The 19,642-nt window shown below is 36.5% G+C and overlaps 1 protein-coding gene across 4 annotated transcripts in view; it reads left to right on the forward strand.

Moving 5' to 3' along the window:
- Positions 1–19,642, forward strand: part of ADGRB3 (adhesion G protein-coupled receptor B3) — a 1,057,188-nt gene that overhangs the window by 353,567 nt on the left and 683,979 nt on the right. For all 4 annotated transcript variants that reach the window (XM_040428625.1, XM_040428624.1, XM_040428627.1 and 1 more), the window contains exon 3: positions 5,436–5,546. In XM_040428625.1, coding sequence (XP_040284559.1) covers positions 5,436–5,546 — 111 coding nt within the window. The remainder of the gene's footprint in view (positions 1–5,435; positions 5,547–19,642) is intronic.

The following is a 19,642-nucleotide window of genomic DNA, read 5'->3' on the forward strand; positions in this document are numbered from 1 at the left end:
ATACCCGATAATATGGAGACGAAAAAAGAAGGACTGCACTCCGAAATAGTGGTGAAGTGAAGGATTTTATTCACCCATAATATGGCAAACTTGCAAGTTTGCCATATTATTGGTGAATAAAATCCTTCACTTCACCACTATTTCGGAGTGCAGTCCTACTTTTTTCGTCTCTCTCTATATATATATATGTATATAGTGATGGCCAGTTCGCCATGTTTGCCTGCGAACACATGATGGCTGCCATCTTAAATCACAAGTCCGGCGAGGAACAGGTAAGTCCTAACCTGTGCCTGCACCGCGAGCCGGTCTGAAACAAATGCGGTCACCGGGAGCAGGCAGTTCCGAGAACAGCCCGATGAAGGCCCCCAATGGCTGTTCTCGGAACTGCCTGCTCCCGGTGACCGCATTTGTTTCAGACCGGCTCGCAGCGCAGGCACAGGTAAGAGTATACTACAAACTAATCAAAAACCACAGAAAAAGATACAAATCATCCTGCATTATGTGGTAAATGAATATGCAGATGTACATGGCTACATTTATAAAGAAAAATCCTATAGGCGACCTTGATTCGGTGGTACATATTTCTGGGCGTGCTCCTCCTCTTAAATGGTTGGGCACTGTGGCGGTCACTGTTAAAGGGGCGGGCACTGTGGAGGTCACTGTTAAAGGGGCGGTCACTGTTAAAGGGGCAGGTATTGTGGAGGTCACTGTGGAGGTCACTGTTAAAGGGGCGGACACTGTGGAGGTCACTATTAAAGGGGCGGGCACTGTAGAGGTCACTGTTAAAGGGGCGGTCACTGTTAAAGGGACGGGCACTGTGGAGGTCACTGTTAAAGGGGCGGGCGCTGTGGAAGTCACTGATAAAGGTACGGGTCCTGTGGAGGTTACTGTTAAAGGGGCGGCCACTATGAAGGTCACTGTTAAAGGGGCAGGCATTTTGAAAGTCATTGTTAAAGGGGCGGCCACTATGAAGATCACTGTTAAAAGGGTGGTCAATGTTAAAGTGACGGGCACTGTAGAGGTCACTGTTAAAGGGACGGGCACTGTGGAAGTCATTGTTATAGGGGCAGACACTGTGGAAGTCACTATTAAAGGGGCAGGCACTGTGCAGGTCACTCTTAAAGATGCAGTCACTTTTAAAGGGGTGGGCACTGTGGAGATCACTGTTAAAGAGGCAGGCACTGTGGAGGTCAATGTTAAAGGGGCGGCCACTGTGGAGGTCAATGTTAAAGGGGTGGCCACTATGGAGGTCACTGTTAAAGGGGCGGGCACTGTAGAGGTGAATGTTAAAGGGGCGGGCACTGTGGAGGTCATTGTTAAAGGGGCGGTTACTGTAGAGGTCACTGTTATGGGGGATACTGTTGATATCTTTTTACGACACAAGCATGAAATAGGTTAAATATACCCGTGTGAAGCCGGGTCCTTCTGCTAGTCTTTTATAAATATTACCATGCACATCAGCATATTCATTTATCCAATCGTGCAGGATGTTTTGCATCTTTTTCTGTGATTTTTTATTAGTTTGTGTTGTAAGTATGACACACAGGTGGTAAAGGAACGCCTATTAGCAATTATTTGGTGGCGTAAAGGTGCGAAGTGCTTGTTCTTTATGCAATAGCCGCATTCATGTGGGCACCCAAATCGTCATTTGTTAACAAGAAATCATTGTGTCTAAGCAGCACTTTTCAGACGCTGGTAAACAATGTTTATATATAGGGACAAACAATGGAATTAGCGATCGCTTCTCCCCATAATGTGGAGGAGAGTGCTGCATGTAAATGAAGCGTTCACCTCCACTGATGAGCAGGCGTTTTCTGGGAAAGCTCACTTCCTTTCCAACAAACATCTGCTGAATTGTTCCCTGTAAAGGGGCTTTTAGAATGTATAATATGTTATAATATGTTGAAACCCTTCTGTAGCTAGTCATTAACTAAACTATGCAACATTTACTGTACATGTTTTTTTTGTATTTTACACAAGACCATTTTACATAGCATCTAAGAATATAAATTATATCAGTCACAAGCTATTATTTTCCACAAAGATAACAAATGCCCTTTTTTAATTGAAACAGTTAATTATTTTTCATTCTAGTATAATATTAGCATCAACAAACCAACAATTACCGCCACGGTGATAATTCCCCAAGATAATTATTTATAAAAACATTGATATGCAATGTTGTTTGTCATTCAAAATGACACAAAAGCTATTTCTATAATTTTGTTCTTTTTTGTAGATTGTTGCTTTGCCTTTGCAGCATGTACGCTCCAATGTATTTGGCATAAACACCTTTTTGCTTTGCAACCCTATGGCTTATTTCTTTCATTTTTGTTAAACAAAACTCCCTTATAATACAAACATTTCTCTAAATTCTTTAGTTTCAACTAAAGCAAATGAATTAATGAAAGCATTTGCTCCTGTGTATACTTCCAACATCAAATAACAGAAATAGTTTTCTACAATTTTCCTTTCAAATCTAAAGTGAACCTCCAGTATGGGGCATATTATTGAATATATAAGAGAACTGCATACAATGCATACAGAAAGTCTTCAGACCCTTTCGCTTTTTTCATATTTTGTTATTTTGTAGCTCCCCCCCCCCCCCCCATTAATCTGCATTCAATACCACAAATTTAGTAAAAAAGAAAAAATGGAAATTTCATTTGGACACTTTGCTATGACACTTGAAATTTAGTTCTTTAGTTTCCGTTGGAAAATTAAGTCCACTGGACATGATGTTGAAAGCTCTACCCCAGTTTACATAAGGTCTCACAGCTGACAATGCATATCAGAGCAAAAGCTATCAGGAAGCAATAACTGCCTTTAGAGCTCAGATATAGGATTGTATCTGTTGCACTGAAAGTTCCCAAAACCATAGTATCCTCCATAATTTTTAATTGGAAAAAGTTTGGAACAACCAGCACTATTCCTAGAGTTGTCCACCCCCACCAAACTATGTAATCAAGGGAGAAGAGCCTTGGTAGGAGAGATGACAAAAAATCCAATAGTCACTTTGGCTTATCTCCAAATATCCTGTGTGCAGATAGGAGAAGCTTCTAGAAGATCAAACTTCATTATAACACTTCACAATCTGGGTTTTATGGCAGACTGGCCAGAATGAAGCCTCTCCTCAGGAACAGAAACATGAAAGATGCCTGGACTTTGCAAAAAAAACAAAAAACAACAAAAAACAACTGAAAGAACTCTAAGACTGTGAGAAACTGCTTATCGCCAGCCCAATAGCATTCCTATAGTAAAGCATGGTGGTGGCAGCATAATGCTTTGTAGGTGTATTTCAGCAGTTGGGAAGGTTAGACTCTTCAGGGTTGAGGGAAAGCTGAATGGAGCAAAATACTGAAATATACTTAATGGAAACCTGATACCTCAGTTCCCTGGACCTCAGACTGGGCTGAAGGTTTACCTTCTAACAAGATAATGACCCTAAGACAAAACAGAAGTGACAAGAAGAAGCACCACTGAATATCTTTGAATGGCCCAGACAGAGTCCTGATTTGACTCCAACTGAATATCTCTGGAGAGTCCTAAAAATGGCTGTCCATCGACAGTCCCCATCCAACATGACAGAGAAGAGAAGAATGGCAGAAAATCCCCAAATCCAGGTGTGTCCACCTTCAGACATTGTACCCAAAAAGACTGGAGGCTATCATCGAATAAACGGTCTTTACAATGCAATAATTTAAGTTTTTCCTATTCAATAAATTAGCAAAGATTTTGAACATTCTGTTTTCACTTCATTATTAATGAGTGCATACTGGTGAAGAAAAATTAGATTTTTTATTTTAGCACAAGGCCACAAAATAAAATATGAAAAAAGTGAAAGGGTCTGAAGACTTTCTGAATGCACAGAATTTTGCAATTCAGTAATATATATTCATTTCAAATTTCTACTTATAAAATGGGGGTGATCAGGATAGTAATAACTTAAAGGGGTTGTGCATTTGTTTTATGTTGATGACCTATCCTCAGGATGAGTTATAAATATCAGATCATCAGGGTTATGACTCCCTGCACCCCCACGATCAGCTGTTTGAAGAGGTAGCTGCACTCTATTGAGAAATGCACCTTTTTCAAAATTACCTGCATGTAGTCTTGGTTCTTGAGGCGGCACAGTGTAATTACAACTGGTTTTACCATTCAACTGAATGGGACAAACAGTGGTAAATACATCATTTTGCTGCTGCAAAAGAGGCAGTGCACAGTTAATTTTGAAGAGTAAACAGCACTCACATGAGTGCCACTACCTCTTCAAACCTTTCCAATTTGATATTGATGACCTATCCTTAGGTTTGTTAATCAATATGAAACTTTTGCACAGCCCTAAAACTCAAGGTTTTAGTTCCCTCCAAAAAGCCTGCAGAGATCAGTAACAAGATCTGGATTCTAGCTATAAAGAATGGAAATGAGCACTCATAATGACTGACAGGTATTATGGAAGCCTATTATTTATATTACCTGGACTTTGCAGTTGGTTCCAGTAAGTCAGTGGCATATTATATGGTTTAGTTTAGTTTGGTACCAGACTGACCACATATCTGATAATACTAGTCAAGCAGTTCCTTAATTTAGTCCTCATTATAGAGCCTTAATTAAAATTGAGGCTTCACTTTAAGATTCTATGTAAAGGGAGGACTATTAAAGATATATTTATAAGAGAGGGGTCCAAATTTCAATTGGGTCCTTAATTATGGTACTGAGTTTTAACACCCAGGTCAAAGGGTTACAATTTTGTCCCTTCTTCATTTTCTTTCAATGTATAGGGCAATTTTCTATTTCCTTGCTTGCTTTCAATATACATGTAGTTCTTCTGGAGAAGGGAGTCTGATAATGGTTCTAAATCAGTAGTAAAGGGTGGAGAACACCAATGACAGGGACCTTTCTCTCTGAGGTCCCTAGCAATCACATCATCTGCCTCCATGGTTATATACTTCCTATTATTAGCAAATATTTTGTATCCCACACTGGCATAGATACCTATTGTGGGAACAGTGACATAAATAATAATTTTCTTTATCAATATTACAATTTAAGTAAAGGTTTTAGTTTATGAGTCCATTATGCTCAAGCCACAGGTTACTTTTCCCTGGATTAAGCATTTTAAAAACAACAGATATGCAAATTCATTCATATAACATTCATTATCTTTGCATATTATACATATGCTCATAATGCCAATATTTACTGTTATATTCTATATAAATATGTGCAAGTTTTCATGATGGAAACATTCCGTTAAATAATGCCTTTGATTTATTATTTTCTCTAAAACAAAGTTCTATGTGACTTGCATTAAATATTGTGCAGATTGTATAACTTCCATTCAGGTATGTCTAGGTTCAGATTGCATGAGACATGAGTGCTGTTTTGAGAAATGTCTACACACAAGCTCTCTTAAACCTTTATTCTGTCTTTAGAATTTGGAATGATTGGAGATCATACAATTAAAAGTCAGCGACCAAGATCTGTTCATGAGAAAAGGGTCAACCAGGAACAAGCTGATGCTGCTAAATTTATGGCACAAACTGGTAATACGTTAGTTACATTTTTCTACTTACTGTTATCAATTTTAGCAAAATCACTGCATGCTTCCATACTCCTCTGCATATTTGTCAGTTTTTCTAAGCTGATACATTTTTTAATCATTTATTTTTCACCAGTTACAGTTCCATAAATAAAGTAGCTGCAAAGTAGACAGCACACATCCATTGCAAGTGTGGCTAACTAACCCTGCTGTTCTGCTGTCCCTTTAAACATACAGATGTAACAGATCTATCTGCACTTCACAGCTGAGATACTTATTTACCTCTTTTGGCGACATTTTCTTCGATGCACAAGCTTCAATATAATGGTCATGCTGACTGGTGCAGAAAAATATGGTATATCTGTAAGTGGAAAGCTAATAAAGAAGAGCCAGCAGACTTAAAATGCAAGTTGATCTTACATGAAAAGATATCTCTTAACATTCACAAATATATATTAGAAACTGAATATCCCTTTGAAATATATGACATTGTAGGTTTAAGCTTTTTTTTTCATTTTTCTTGGGCTTATTTTGCCCCATGTTTGTTCTGTTGTTTCTTCTATAGAAAATGTTCTACATAATTAGTATGTATAACATATAAAATATAATACACTTAAAATCACTTATTTTTTATAAATTAGACTTAAATGATAAATTCAAGATTTTATATCATATTTGTGAGTGTTTCAAGTAGCTTTTTTTGTACAACTTGCATTTTAGGTTCAGTGGCTTTTTTATTTATATTTTTTATATTATATTGGATTGAAATAGTAAATCTGCTATGATAAATATTTTTCTTCATTTTGTGTGCACACAAGACTATTTTTCTGTTAAATTCTATCTGGGGGAATTATCTAGCACTGAAAGGGTTATGGTATATAATGATTATATATTAGATACTAAAATTATGTTCTTAATTAACAGATGGCAAATTCTTTCTTATTTTTCATGGCGAAATATGTCACAACGTAGGCAGTTATAATAACCAACACAGATTAGATATAGATGGTTGCATCACTCATATTTTTCCATCATACGTATACTATTTCTCATTTTTACCAACACTCAGGTTTATTTACTTCTTAAATGATGCTATGATATTGAATTACAAATGTATAGTTTATTATAATTTGTACGGATTTGCTACTATTTAATAGATAAAATATTATAACTAGATTTAGAAAAGTAAAATATACTTATCTAGATGCATTTTATTAAAGCTATTAAAAATAAATACATATATTTGGTTGGTTAGGCATAAATTTAAAAGTGTGTCACAGAAGCCAATTAAAACACTTACCTAATTTATACTTTTCACTTATTTTTTAATTCTTAGCTTTTTTTGCTTGAATAGTGCTTCTCATAAACTTTTTCTGCCACCATCTCCTAGGATATATTCAAATAGGGCATAGTAGTTAAAGATATTTCTGTGACTGTCTCATTTATTGCAGTGGGGCTTGTAGAAATCCATGTACTTGGAGCAGAAACAAATGCATTCAGGTGGTTTGAACTAATGTTCAATCACAGAAATGTCTGTAATAAATCAGCTACATATAAATATACCCTTAGAAATTCACTTAAGTCTTATGTCAAGTCTTATGAGAGGGCATGGGTTTTATGTTGCGATAAGTGAATCAATTTTTAAGAATCAAAAATTGACCTCAAGTTTTTGGACAAATTTGGATTCTATAAATTCAGGGTTGTAAATGATGCGACTTGGGAGAATTTGGGTTAGAGGTAGAAGGAAATAGAGAGAGACTAGAATGTCATCCATAGCTTTTCAGGGAAAATTAAGCACTTTTAATTCAGCTCAAATTGATTTGGGTCCAAATAGAATTGGAAGATCAATTCAATCAAATTGGACCCAAATTGAATGAACAGAAATTCTCTTATTTCAAATTTTATGTTAAGGCTGAATTTAAATAAGTGTAAAATGTGTCCATATTCTGGCAGTTAAAGATAGATGATATTTGAATTGATCACACAAAAATGGTGCCCATTTTTATTAATATTGTACATCAATTGACTTGAATAGGTGAGTATTGTGAGAAAATCTGACCAGTATACTGTATCTTTCGCCCTATAAGACGCACCAGCCCATAAGACGCATCTAGATTTTTGAGGAGGAAAATAAGAAAAATATATATTTTGAACCAAAAGGTGTGCCTTTGGTGGGTTTTGAACTATTGGTGGTCTGTGGATGACACTATTATGGGGGATCTGTGGTTGGCACTGTTATGGGGGCATCTGTGGATGGCACTTTTATGGGGGCATCTGTGAATGGCCTGTTATGGGGGCATCTGTGGATGGCACTGTTATGGGGTCATCTGTGAATAGCACTATTATGGGGGCATCTGTGGATGGCACTGTTATGGGGCATCTGTGAATGGCACTATTATGGGGGCATCTGTGGATGGCACTGTTATGGGGCATCTGTGGATGGCACTGTTATGGGGGAATATGTGGATGGCACTGTTATGGGGGATCATTGTGGGGGCATCTGTGGATGACACATATATAGCATCTTATCTAATGTGTCACCCACAGATCCCCCATAACAGTGTCCCTGTGTAATGAATGGGACCGGCATCTGGTTCTGTAATGGCAGCGGGGCCCGATGCAGTCACTGTATTCTACTACACCGGGCCCTGCTCACTGTAGTATAATCATATCTAACTTGTGGGTATTGTTAAATTATTCAAATCATCTAAAATCCAGCGCTCACTACGTCATGCACCTGTGCCGCCTGATTCATTCATAAAGTGGGTGGAGCAGGCGTGTGGCGTAGTGAGCTATGCTGCGAGCGCCCGCCCGGCCTCCTGACTGCCAAGAAGCTAGTAGTAAATAGTACAAGTGCTAGATTTCAGATGATTTGAATAGTTTAACAATACCCACAAGTTAGATATGATTATACTACAGTGAGCGGGGCTCGGTGTAGTAGAATACAGTGACTGCAGCGGGCCCCGCTGCCCTTACAGAACCAGATGCCAGCTCCCAGCCCCTCCTCCCTCTCAGCCGACGGTTACAGCATTCGCCCCATAAGACGCACTGCTATTTTCCCCCACTTTTGAGAAAAAAAAGTGTGTCTTATAGGGCGAAAAATACGGTAAGCTACAATGAGTGATATAGTGATGTATTCTCCCAAAGATAAATCAGCATGGCAATGCTATAGAAAAGTAGAGTAAATGATTTTTATATTTCCACCCAGAAGCATAAGACCACAAATACAATTTTTTATAAAAAAAAAAGGTTTGATTAATATATTATAGTGTTGTTGCAATTGAAATTTGACATTCAAGAAGATTGAGTTAGTTAACACACAGTAGTAAGCACAACATTTGTCAAAGATAATTCATAAATGTTTAGCCTTAAGCTAATTTATAGCTATTACATTAAGTTGTTTGCCTATGAGGGAAATATAATATTTTTTTTATTTTAAAATATGCAAACAATTATGCAAAAATGTCACAAAATATGAATGTATTCAATATATTATAGTTTTGGCCACATTTCTAAATATTATGTATAAATATATACAAATACAAGGCAGAAACATTTGGTAAAACTATTGTCTGCTCCAAAAACATGGAAACTTGTGATGTCATCTTCAGCTGTCACATTATATTGTGATGCATTCTATAAATCTATAAATTCGATACAATTGTCCATTTAGCCAATACAAGAAACTTTAAGATACAGGTAGGTTAAATAATGATAATATTTTATGCAACATAAAAACATATTACACTGCTGCTGGGTTCTAAAAATCAAACCTTGCACATACTGATAACATGTTACACATCAGTTGTGAGATCAGATTTTGATCTTGAAAACATATAGAATAAATGCCCATAATTTGGACATAGCTTAAAAAAAACACAATTGGTGGTTTCCCTTATAAATATAGGACTAAGGAGCACATTTTGGTTTACAATAATATTACAAATCCATAACCAAAACATATAAGATTTACTTCTTTCGGAGGTACTGTCTTTTTTTGAACCAATTGATTTAAATTAAAGCCTTGACATAAAATTGATTCTCCTACAGACAAAAACCTTCCATATAAAATATAGTCCATATTACTACTGTTATAGAGTTGGCCTTTTAGAAAATAATAGATTTTATAATTGTTTTCTCAACTTGTTGTTGGCTTAATTGGGTCACTGAGTGGGATTGATGAATGTTTATTTTTATATATATATATATATATATATATATATATATATGTTTTTTATATATATATATATATATATGCACAACTCAACACTATTGGTTTTGCTCCCATTTTGCATAAGCTGAACTCAAAGATCTGAAACATTTTCTACATACACAAAAGACCCATTACTCTCAAATATTGTTCAAAAATCTGTCTAAATTTGTGCTATTGAGCACTTCTCCTTTGCCAAGATAATCCATCCCACCTCACAGGTGTGGCATATCAAGGTGCTGATTAGGCAGCATGAATATCGCAGATGTGTGCCTTAGACTGCCTACAATAAAAGGCCACTCCAAAATTTGAACAGTTTTGGCTTACTGGGGAGGGGGAGAGTCAGAAAATCAGTCAGTATCTGGTGTGGCCACCATTTGCCTCACGCATTGCAACATATCTCCGTCGCATAGAGTTGATCAGGTTGTTGATTGTAGCCTATGGAATATTGATTCACTCCTCTTCAATAGCTGTGCAAAGTTGCAGTATATTGCCAGGAACTGGAACACACTGTTGTATACGCCGATCCAGAGCATCCCAAACATGCTCAATGGGTGACATGTCCGGTGAGTATGCTGGCCATGCAAGAACTGGAAGTTTTTAGATTCCAGGAATTGTATATAGATCCTTGCAATATGGGGCCATGCATTATCATGCTACAACATGAGGTGATGGTTGTGGATGAATGGCACAACAATGGGCCTCAGGATCTCATCACAGTATCTCTGTGCATTCAAAATGCCATCAATAAAATGCACCTATGTTCGTTGTCCATAACATGCGCCTGCCCATACCATAACCCCACAGCCACCATGGGCCACTCGATCCACAACATTGATGTCAACAAACTGCTTACCCATACAACACCACACACGTTGTCTGCCATCTGCCCTGAACAGTGAAAACCACGACTTATCCATGAACAAAATGCCTCTCCAACGTGCCAGACACCATCTAATGTGAGCATTTGCCCACTCAAGTCGATTATGACAACGAACAGCAGTCAGGTCCAGACCCCAATGAGGACCACGAGCATGCAGATAAGCTTCCCTGAGACGGTTTCTGACAGTTTGTGCCAAATTCTTTGGTTATGCAAACCGATTGTTGCTGCAGCTGTCCGGGTGGCTGGTCTCAGATGATCATGGAGTTGAACATGCTGGATGTGGAGGTCCTGGGCTGGTGTGGTTACACGTGGTCTGCGGTTGTGAGGCCGGCTGTATGTACTGCCAAATTCTCTGAAATGCCTTTGGAGATGGCTTATGGTAGAGAAATGAACATTCATTCCTGCAGTCACCATGCCAATTGCACGCTCCCTCAAAGGTTGCAACATCTGTGGCATTGTGCTGTGTGATTAAAATGAACATTTCAGAGAGGCATTTATTGTGGGCAGTCTAAGGCACACCTATGCAATATTCATACTGTCTAATTAGCACCTTGATATGCCACACCTGTGAGGTGGGATGGATTATCTCGGCAAATGAGAAGTGCTCACTAACACAGATTTAGACAGATTTGTGAACAATATTTTGAGAGTAAATGGTATTTTGTGTATTTAGAAAATGTTTTAGATCTTTGAGTTCAGCTCATATGGGAGCAAAACCAAGTGTTGAGTTTATATTTTTGCTCAGTACATACATATATATATATATATATATATATATATATATATATATATATTTGATGAAACCCTGGTGTACAATTCTATATACCAAACAGAGGCATAAAAACTATTTTAAGAGGGATGTTATCCTTTTACACCAATCTATTATTCACCCTGCACTGACAGAGTATACACGTAATTTATGGCAAGGCTCAGGCACACTATCTGGCAGTCTGTGTGCCTAAACTAAAATCTATGGGAGCTTGGAGTTGCCTTAGATTTTGATCTTGAGCTTTTTATAAACTTAGATTTATCTAGATTCAGCTTTTGAAAAAAAAAATATGCCAGGAAACTGGCATGGGATAGAATGGTAAATTCCTTCTATATGTCTCCTGAAATAATTAGACAAATGATTGGGCCAGATGCATATATAGGTGGATAGAGGTGCGGAATGAAATGTAATATTGTATTCAGTAGCTTTAACAATTTCATATAGATATGTCAGTGTGTATGTATGAGTTTTTATATACTATGGGGGACTTAGAATTTGTGCTGGTTTTGGTGTCAGTTTTAAGTCTGTGTTTCATTTGTGAGGTCTCTCCAAATTTGTGAAATGGTGCATAGTAATAATATATTTGGCATAAGTCCAAAATAGTGTGAGCCTATCTGTGTAAAATTATATGAGGGGATTGTTTGGCATGGAGATAAAATTTTTTGTAACTTTTGAAACACACACAGATCATATATAAGACTTAACCTCCTAAACATCCCAAAAATGTAAACTTTTTATTATACATTTTTATTATATGTCTAACGTAAATATTGTTGGCAAACAACATAAGAGACAGAATTAAATTTTTAACCCCTTAGTGACTACTTTTAGCCTTAAGAACCAGTAACATTTCCTCCTCTGTGTTCCAGCAGTCAAATTTTTTTCATTTTTTTATCTAAAATGTTTTCTTTATTTTTTATTTTATGGGATGAGCTATAGTTTTTGTAGGAACCATTTTGGGAGTACATAAAATGTATTAAATAACTTTTATTATTTATTTTTAGGGACAAAGATGAAAAATAACTGCAATTTTAACATAATTTTGTAGAATTTTTTTGTGTTCACTGTGTTGTATACATAACATGATAACTTTATTATGTGGTTCAGTACAAATATGATATAATGTTACTACACAGTTCATTTTTTTTTTCTTCTTTCCGCCTTCAGTCACTTAGATCCCCAACTGCTTCTCCTCCTCCCCCAGCCTAAAGACATGGTGGGCTATTTTAGCTTATCATATCTCTGGATTGGTAGCAGCTAGAGATATAGGCCTAGTCTTTTTTTAATTATCTTTATCACCTCTAAAGTTATCACTGTTAGAAATTGGGTTGGCAGTGAATGTAGCTCAAATTGAAAGTAAAAGTAGGTTTCACCTTTCATTCCTGACTCTATTTCTAACAGCGATATCTTCTGAAGTAATGGAAATGCAGTGATTTTTGTCCTGAATGAAATCTTGGATTGCCAGCCCATATCTATAGCTGCTACCAATCCAGTGATATTGGTAGCTTAAGTAACCCTTCCCATGCTGCCTGAGCTTTGCTTAGGCACAACTGTAAAGTGCTTTTCTCAAAGTCAGAGCAGAGCTTGGGCAAAACTGTTAGGTGGTTAAAGGTGTTCTAATTGTAAATCCTGACCTACTTTCCACTCCATTTCTAGAAATGGCGATGCCCACATGTTGTAAAATTTTGACCAAATGTCGCAAAAATATACAGCAAATGTATGTGGGCATCACTTGCAACACTTTTACATTCCAAACTGGCCAAGCGAATTTGATAAATGTCCCTCTATATTCCTAATGCTTTGAAAAACAGTTGCATAAGTGAACCAATATAAACTAGCATAGGAGGCAATCTAACTTGATATTTTATTGTAAAGTTATTTTTTCTGAATTTTTATTTCCATGAAATATCACTTACTGAACATAAAGATATTTATAGCGCAATGGTTTTATTTATGTCACAGAATTTATCATAAACATTTTTATAAAAGAATTTATAACTGTTCTGCAAAAAATATACCTAGAGTTGGCAGTTTTCTTACTTGTGTAAAATTTCCTTCATACACTTTTTACTTAAATTTTTTCAGATTCTGTTTAATTTCTTTAGAGAAGCCTAAAGCATGCTACATTTGGGGGGGAAAAACATAGAATCAAAAATCTACCAAAAGTGAAGACAAATGGCTAAAAAAATGCAAAATCAGATGTTTATTTCCAAAAAAAACACTCTCGGAGTAATTTACTAAAGATTGGAATTTCATATGCCATTCGTATTAAAATGGTGACAGAAGAAAAAAGTCAATTTATTAAAGGGTGCACACCTCTTAATATTTTTTTTTATTTGTTTTAAAATCTTGGGCAATGGCATAGTTTCCTGTGGTTATTGATGTATACTTGAAAAAATATAGCTCTAACATTTGCTGCTGTGCTGGGAAACCTTGTTATAAAAATAAATAAAGTCTGCTATTCCCTTTATCTAGAGATCATAAGTTAGGGCTCTTTCACACTTGCGTTGTTGTGTTCCGGCATAGAGTTCCGTCGTCGAGGCTCTATGCCGGAAGAATTCTGATCAGGATTATCCCCATGCATTCTGAATGGAGAGAAATCCATTCAGGATGCATCAGGATGTCTTCAGTTCCGGACCGGAACGTTTTTTGGCTGCTGCGCTTTTTGCTCCGGTCAAAAATCCTGAACACTTGCCGCAAGGCCGGATTCGGAATTAATGCCCATTGAAAGGCATTAATCCGGATCCGGCCTTAAGCTAAACGTCGTTTTGGCGCATTACCGGATCCGACATTTAGCTTTTTCTGAATGGTTACCATGGCTGCCAGGACGCTAAAGTCCTGGTTACCATGGTAAAGTGTAGTGGGGAGCGGGGGAGCAGTATACTTACCGTCCGTGCGGCTCCCGGGGCGCCCCCCACTCCCCACTACTACTATGGCAGCCAGGACTTTAATAGCGTCCTGGGTGCCATAGTAACACTGAACGCATTTTGAAGACGGATCCGTCTTCAAATGCTTTCAGTTCACTTGCGGTGTTACGGATCCGGCGGGCACCTCCGGCAAATGGAGTGCACGACGGATCCGGACAACGCAAGTGTGAAAGAGGCCTTATATGTTTTTTTTATAATCATTTTTAACACGTGCTCTTATAGTTTTGTAGTCACTAATACACCAGATCATCCTTATGCACCATTTGCTTGTAGTACTGCTCTTTTGCCAACAGGCTTTACGGAATAACATAAAAGCTTTCTCTTTTAATATTACTTCTACAAGACTTTATTGGTTCTGGAGCAAAACCAGTCAAAACTCAAAAAAAAAATCATTTGGTTGTGTTTATACAACGTGTCACTTTTATCACTTGTGCATAGGGCTCTTTCAGCAAAATGTAAAAGCTATGCTATAAATCAGAAAAAAATGTTTATTAAAATAACCTATAAAAGTGTAACCACAAAATAATACAAACAATATAGTAAAAAGTTAAATATTTATAATATAATGTAACAGTAAAAAGTAAACAATATTAACTGTGGATATCAACATTTTGGATGTAGATGACACAATTGTTTCTAACCACTACATTCTATGAGATAAAACTTTTAACTATTGCAATAAATGGATATTTTCATTGGAAAACCCTTTGTATATGCTGACCACTGGTGGGTGGAGTTACAAAAACAGTTGAGTGGGCTGTGCTACACTGTTTCCATGATATCCATAATAGTGAATAGGAGTTATAGAAGCAGTGTAGCACAGAAAGTTATGCTGTTTCAGTAACTCGAGAGCTACAAGAACATTGTTTGTTTGCTTTGGTGCTCTGTGATCATAGCTTCCATTACGTTCCATGAGAATTATGGAAACAGCATAGCTCAGCCGACTTAGCAGTTTCAGATATCATTGCCACCTCTTTCCACCACCCAACACTGGTATTCTGATCTCAAATGAATGGTTTAGACAAAAATAGATCTTTAAAGAATGTATGCCCCTATAAATGCTATTTTACAGTACAATTGATGTGGACATAAACTGAGTAAGTTTGTACTTTCCATAACGTTGCAGTACTTTGTCTTATGCCAAGGAAGGTCTGGTGCAGAAAGCACCAATACAGGATGCAAAATAAAGAAAAGATATAGTAAAAGATAGTGTATAATGTTGGAATGATAAATATACCTTTTTGTGGACATTATCAATGCATTTTTTTTAAAAAGAGCATCTGTCAGTAGAATTATGAAAATCCATTGCACCATTCTATGGAAAATTGTCTTGTAGTCCTTTGGCAAGCACTCCTTCAGTGCACTGAGGAGAGAGATCTAGCCCTTTGGTTCATCTTAGCTACTCAAATTTCCACCTCTAGCCAGTCTCTCTTCCCTTTGACTGGGGCATCCATCCAAACATCAGGGCAGTGGGGCAATGAGTAATCATCAGTGCAGTGGGGCAAGTTGAAAGAGATGCACTGCTCATTAGTGATTAGCGGCGTAGGCAATATTCAAATTCACGATATTTTGTGAATATTCACCATAAATTAGCAAATTCGAGAATTTGTGATCTCCAGTCATTGTTTACTTAATTGCAAAAATCAGCAATGTAATATATTTGCGATAAATTTGTGATAAATTTGCGATTAGAATATTCAACACTATTCGCGAATACGAATATATAGCACTATATTCTAAATATCCGCAAATTCTCGAAGTGGAGATATTCGCAAATAAAATTCGCGATTCAAATATTTGCATTCAACACTACTGCTCATTTGCCTAATCAAAACTGTGTAAAGATAGCCTTAATGAAAGTTTGATAGTTTGCCTCTATTTTGTAGCTACCTTTGTCTATTGCAATCAAAATGTGATTCCAGACGGTATTGCGGCATAGAATTTATGGATTTACAGAGTTCAAAGCCAAATGATAATTTACATTCTGGCAAGAGAAGTCTTTGAAAAGACATTATACAATAGGAAAAACTAGCCATCCCACTAAATTATAGGGTAGATAAGGTAACTTAAAAAAAAAAAAGTCAAGGGCACATTGAAAAATCATTTGTTTGCCTACAGTAATCTTGGCTATAGGTGTAGACAATGTTAGAAAACAACCCCAAATTAAAAAGGTCCATGAGAAAGACATACATAAAATGGAAGAACATTTATTTGTGCTAATTTCAACTCTAAAAATCTAAATTTTTTAATTATATGCTGGGCATTTCTTGTTGGTCATCCACCCCTATAACATTTATTGCAACGTTACAGTGTGGAATCTTTTTTTATTGCTTCATACTAAGGACAAGTGTTAAGCAATTCGAAGTTAACAAAGTAGACTATTATCTGAAGTTCAGAAAAAATTTGTTACAAAGGAGAATTTCCTTGTGCTTCTGTTGTAACAAATCAATTTTTCCAGAAACGGTTGAAAAGAAAAGATACTCACGGCATCCATTTGATCGCAGTGAGACCGTCGCAGCCATCTTGATTGAAGAAAAGGCACCAAATCTCTCATGCTGGCGTGATGACATCATCATATGAGAGCACACAAGATTTGATGCATTTTCTTCCATCAAGATAGCTGCAATGGTCTCTCACCACAATCCAAGGATGAGGAGTCTAAAGATACAGCCAGCACCAAAATCACTGGGATATTGCGCTATCCCAGCAGTGTAACTCAACCCCACCTTTAAGCTTTAGAAGCTTTGCACATAATCAAACTAAGTTAGTGAGATAAGCTAGTGGGATAACGTATTAGGTTTGACTTTATTGCTGGCTACATCTGTATGTACCTTTTTTTTAAACCCCTGACTAACCCCTGAAAGATCTCAATGTGACTCTTAGATACTGTAATCAGCATTAAACGTGGCATCTGCGGGTTCAATGACGGGGGTGGCACGATTGCCATTTCCTGTCATTTCACCCGCTACATACAATGGAATATGATTCATGATGAAGTACTTCGTAATTAGTCAAATTTCTTGTTGAAGTTTGACAAAACAGCTGAATCAAATTTTTGAAAACTTCAAAAAACTTTGATCTTCACTACTACGGACCACAAAATCACATTTTCCAACATAAAAATAATGATCATTGCTGCCCCTCCCCACACACAAAAACACGCGAAAAAGGAAAAGAAGAAGGAGCAAAAAGAGGAAGCATGTCTAGATTTCTGGGTCCTTTTAAGACAACAGAATCTGACTGGACTCTTTATATAGTACTAGGCTTGTATCCAAAAAATATAAATGGTATTTTCAAATAATACTTTATGGTTTTATAAAACATAGAAAGAAGCTAATATCAATGTGAGCATATCCTTATTAGTGTTGAGCTCGAATATTCGAATAGCGAATAGTAATCGCGAATATCGCAACTTGGCTAATTCACTAATATTTTTAATATAGTGATATATATTCGCTATTTTGAATATTCGTCATTTTTTAACATCTGAAAACATGATTCCTCCCTGCTTCTTTCTTGTGGGTCAATGAGTCATTGGCCCACAAGCAACTTAAGCAGGAAGGAATCATATTTTCATATGGAAAAATATATTCGTTATTTAGAATATTTGCATTATTTTTTCCTATCTGTACAGTTGTTTGCATACTCCTCCCCGACAAGCGTCCCTGTCACCATGGGAACACCTGTGGGTTAGAAAATCCCATCGGATCTGAGTTTCCCCTGAGATCGTGAAAACTCAGATCCGATGGTATATTCTAACCCACAGGCGTTTCCATGGTGACAGGGACGCTTGTCGGGGAGCAGTATGCCAAAGTGGAATAACAGTACAGATTTAAAAAAAAAAGACGAATATTCTAAATAACGAATATATTCGCTATATTTCTATAACTTCGTTTTTTAGAATATTCATCATATTCGTCATATTCGTTATATTCCAAAAAAAAGAAGTTATAGCAATATAGCGAATATTCGTAAAATACACATTTAGACTGTAATTAAGCTAATATAGTGCTATAATCCTTTTTTTATAGTCAAATTTTTTTGGTCCATTCTGAACTTCACGAAATATCACAAAATCGAATATGGTACCTCCCGCTCATCACTAATCCTTATTTTGACATACTGTAGTGTAACATTAACCTCTTAATCACACCTGAGCACCAAGTGCGCTTGAGTAGTCTTATAGGCCATTAAATGCAACTCTGGGTTTCTAGGAAAAAGCTAATAAGTAAGAAAGCTAAGGGAGAATTTCTGTGTGGACTGCAATCCCCATTGAGATAAATGGCTACATTCAGCTTAAGAAGATCAAGGGGAAGTCTAAATGTTGGAGGCAGTTATTATTATATATTTTTTTATTTGGGTTGAATTTCAATTCTAATAAATCAATTCACTCATTTATACTTTGCAAGATGCCTTTAATAAACCTTATTACACAGTGCTATGCTATTACACGATTGTAAAATAAGTCTAGCACTATTGTCCCATTATAGGTGGAGCTGGTGCTTGGCTTTCTAATGACAACTAGCCTCCTGCTCTAATGTCCACTATTAGTGGAACTTTTAATACTGGTTTGTACATTAGATGTCACGATCAATAGTGATCTCAATACCTAAATTATTTATACAGATATAGAATGTTCCCTCCCCTTCAAACTATAAAATCACCAAGTTATCAATGCCATAGTTATCTCCTTAGGGTACCATGACAACCTATTGACAACCTTATTTATAACATGTAGGTTAAGATCTCCTGCTTGTATACCTAGGAATGTATGTGTTATTTCTTCAAAACTCCGTCTATTCCTACTTTATATTACATGAATATTTATTTTAATACAGCTATAATAGAGGCTTCAGAATGTGAAGATTCCAGAACATGTAGTTTCATTTTGGATTATATTACAAAAACATACAATAATTTATTTTACTCACTTTTGTATATAGCACTGACATATTCTTTACAGACATTATCATTGCTTGCTATCCCCTCTTGAGCTCAAAATCTAAATTCCCTATCAGTATGTCTCTGTAGTGTGTGAAGAAACCGGAGTAACTGGAGGAAACCCATGCAAACATAGAACATACAAATTTTAGGCAGATATTGCCCTTATTTGGATTTAAACCTAAGACCTGAAGGCTGTAAGGCACCAGTGTTAACCACTGAGCCACCTAATTTAATATAACTATAAGAGAAATGGAATATCTGTATTGGTTTCTGGTAACTGTTCTTTGTGGCTTTTGCTTATTTTCTATTTTTTCACTCCTGCATTTTACAACTTTTTACTATTTTATTAAGGAAATTCTTTTTAGTA

This window comes from Bufo bufo, chromosome 4 (genome assembly GCF_905171765.1).
Source record: "Bufo bufo chromosome 4, aBufBuf1.1, whole genome shotgun sequence".
In the NCBI taxonomy this organism is placed as follows: Eukaryota; Metazoa; Chordata; class Amphibia; order Anura; family Bufonidae; genus Bufo; species Bufo bufo.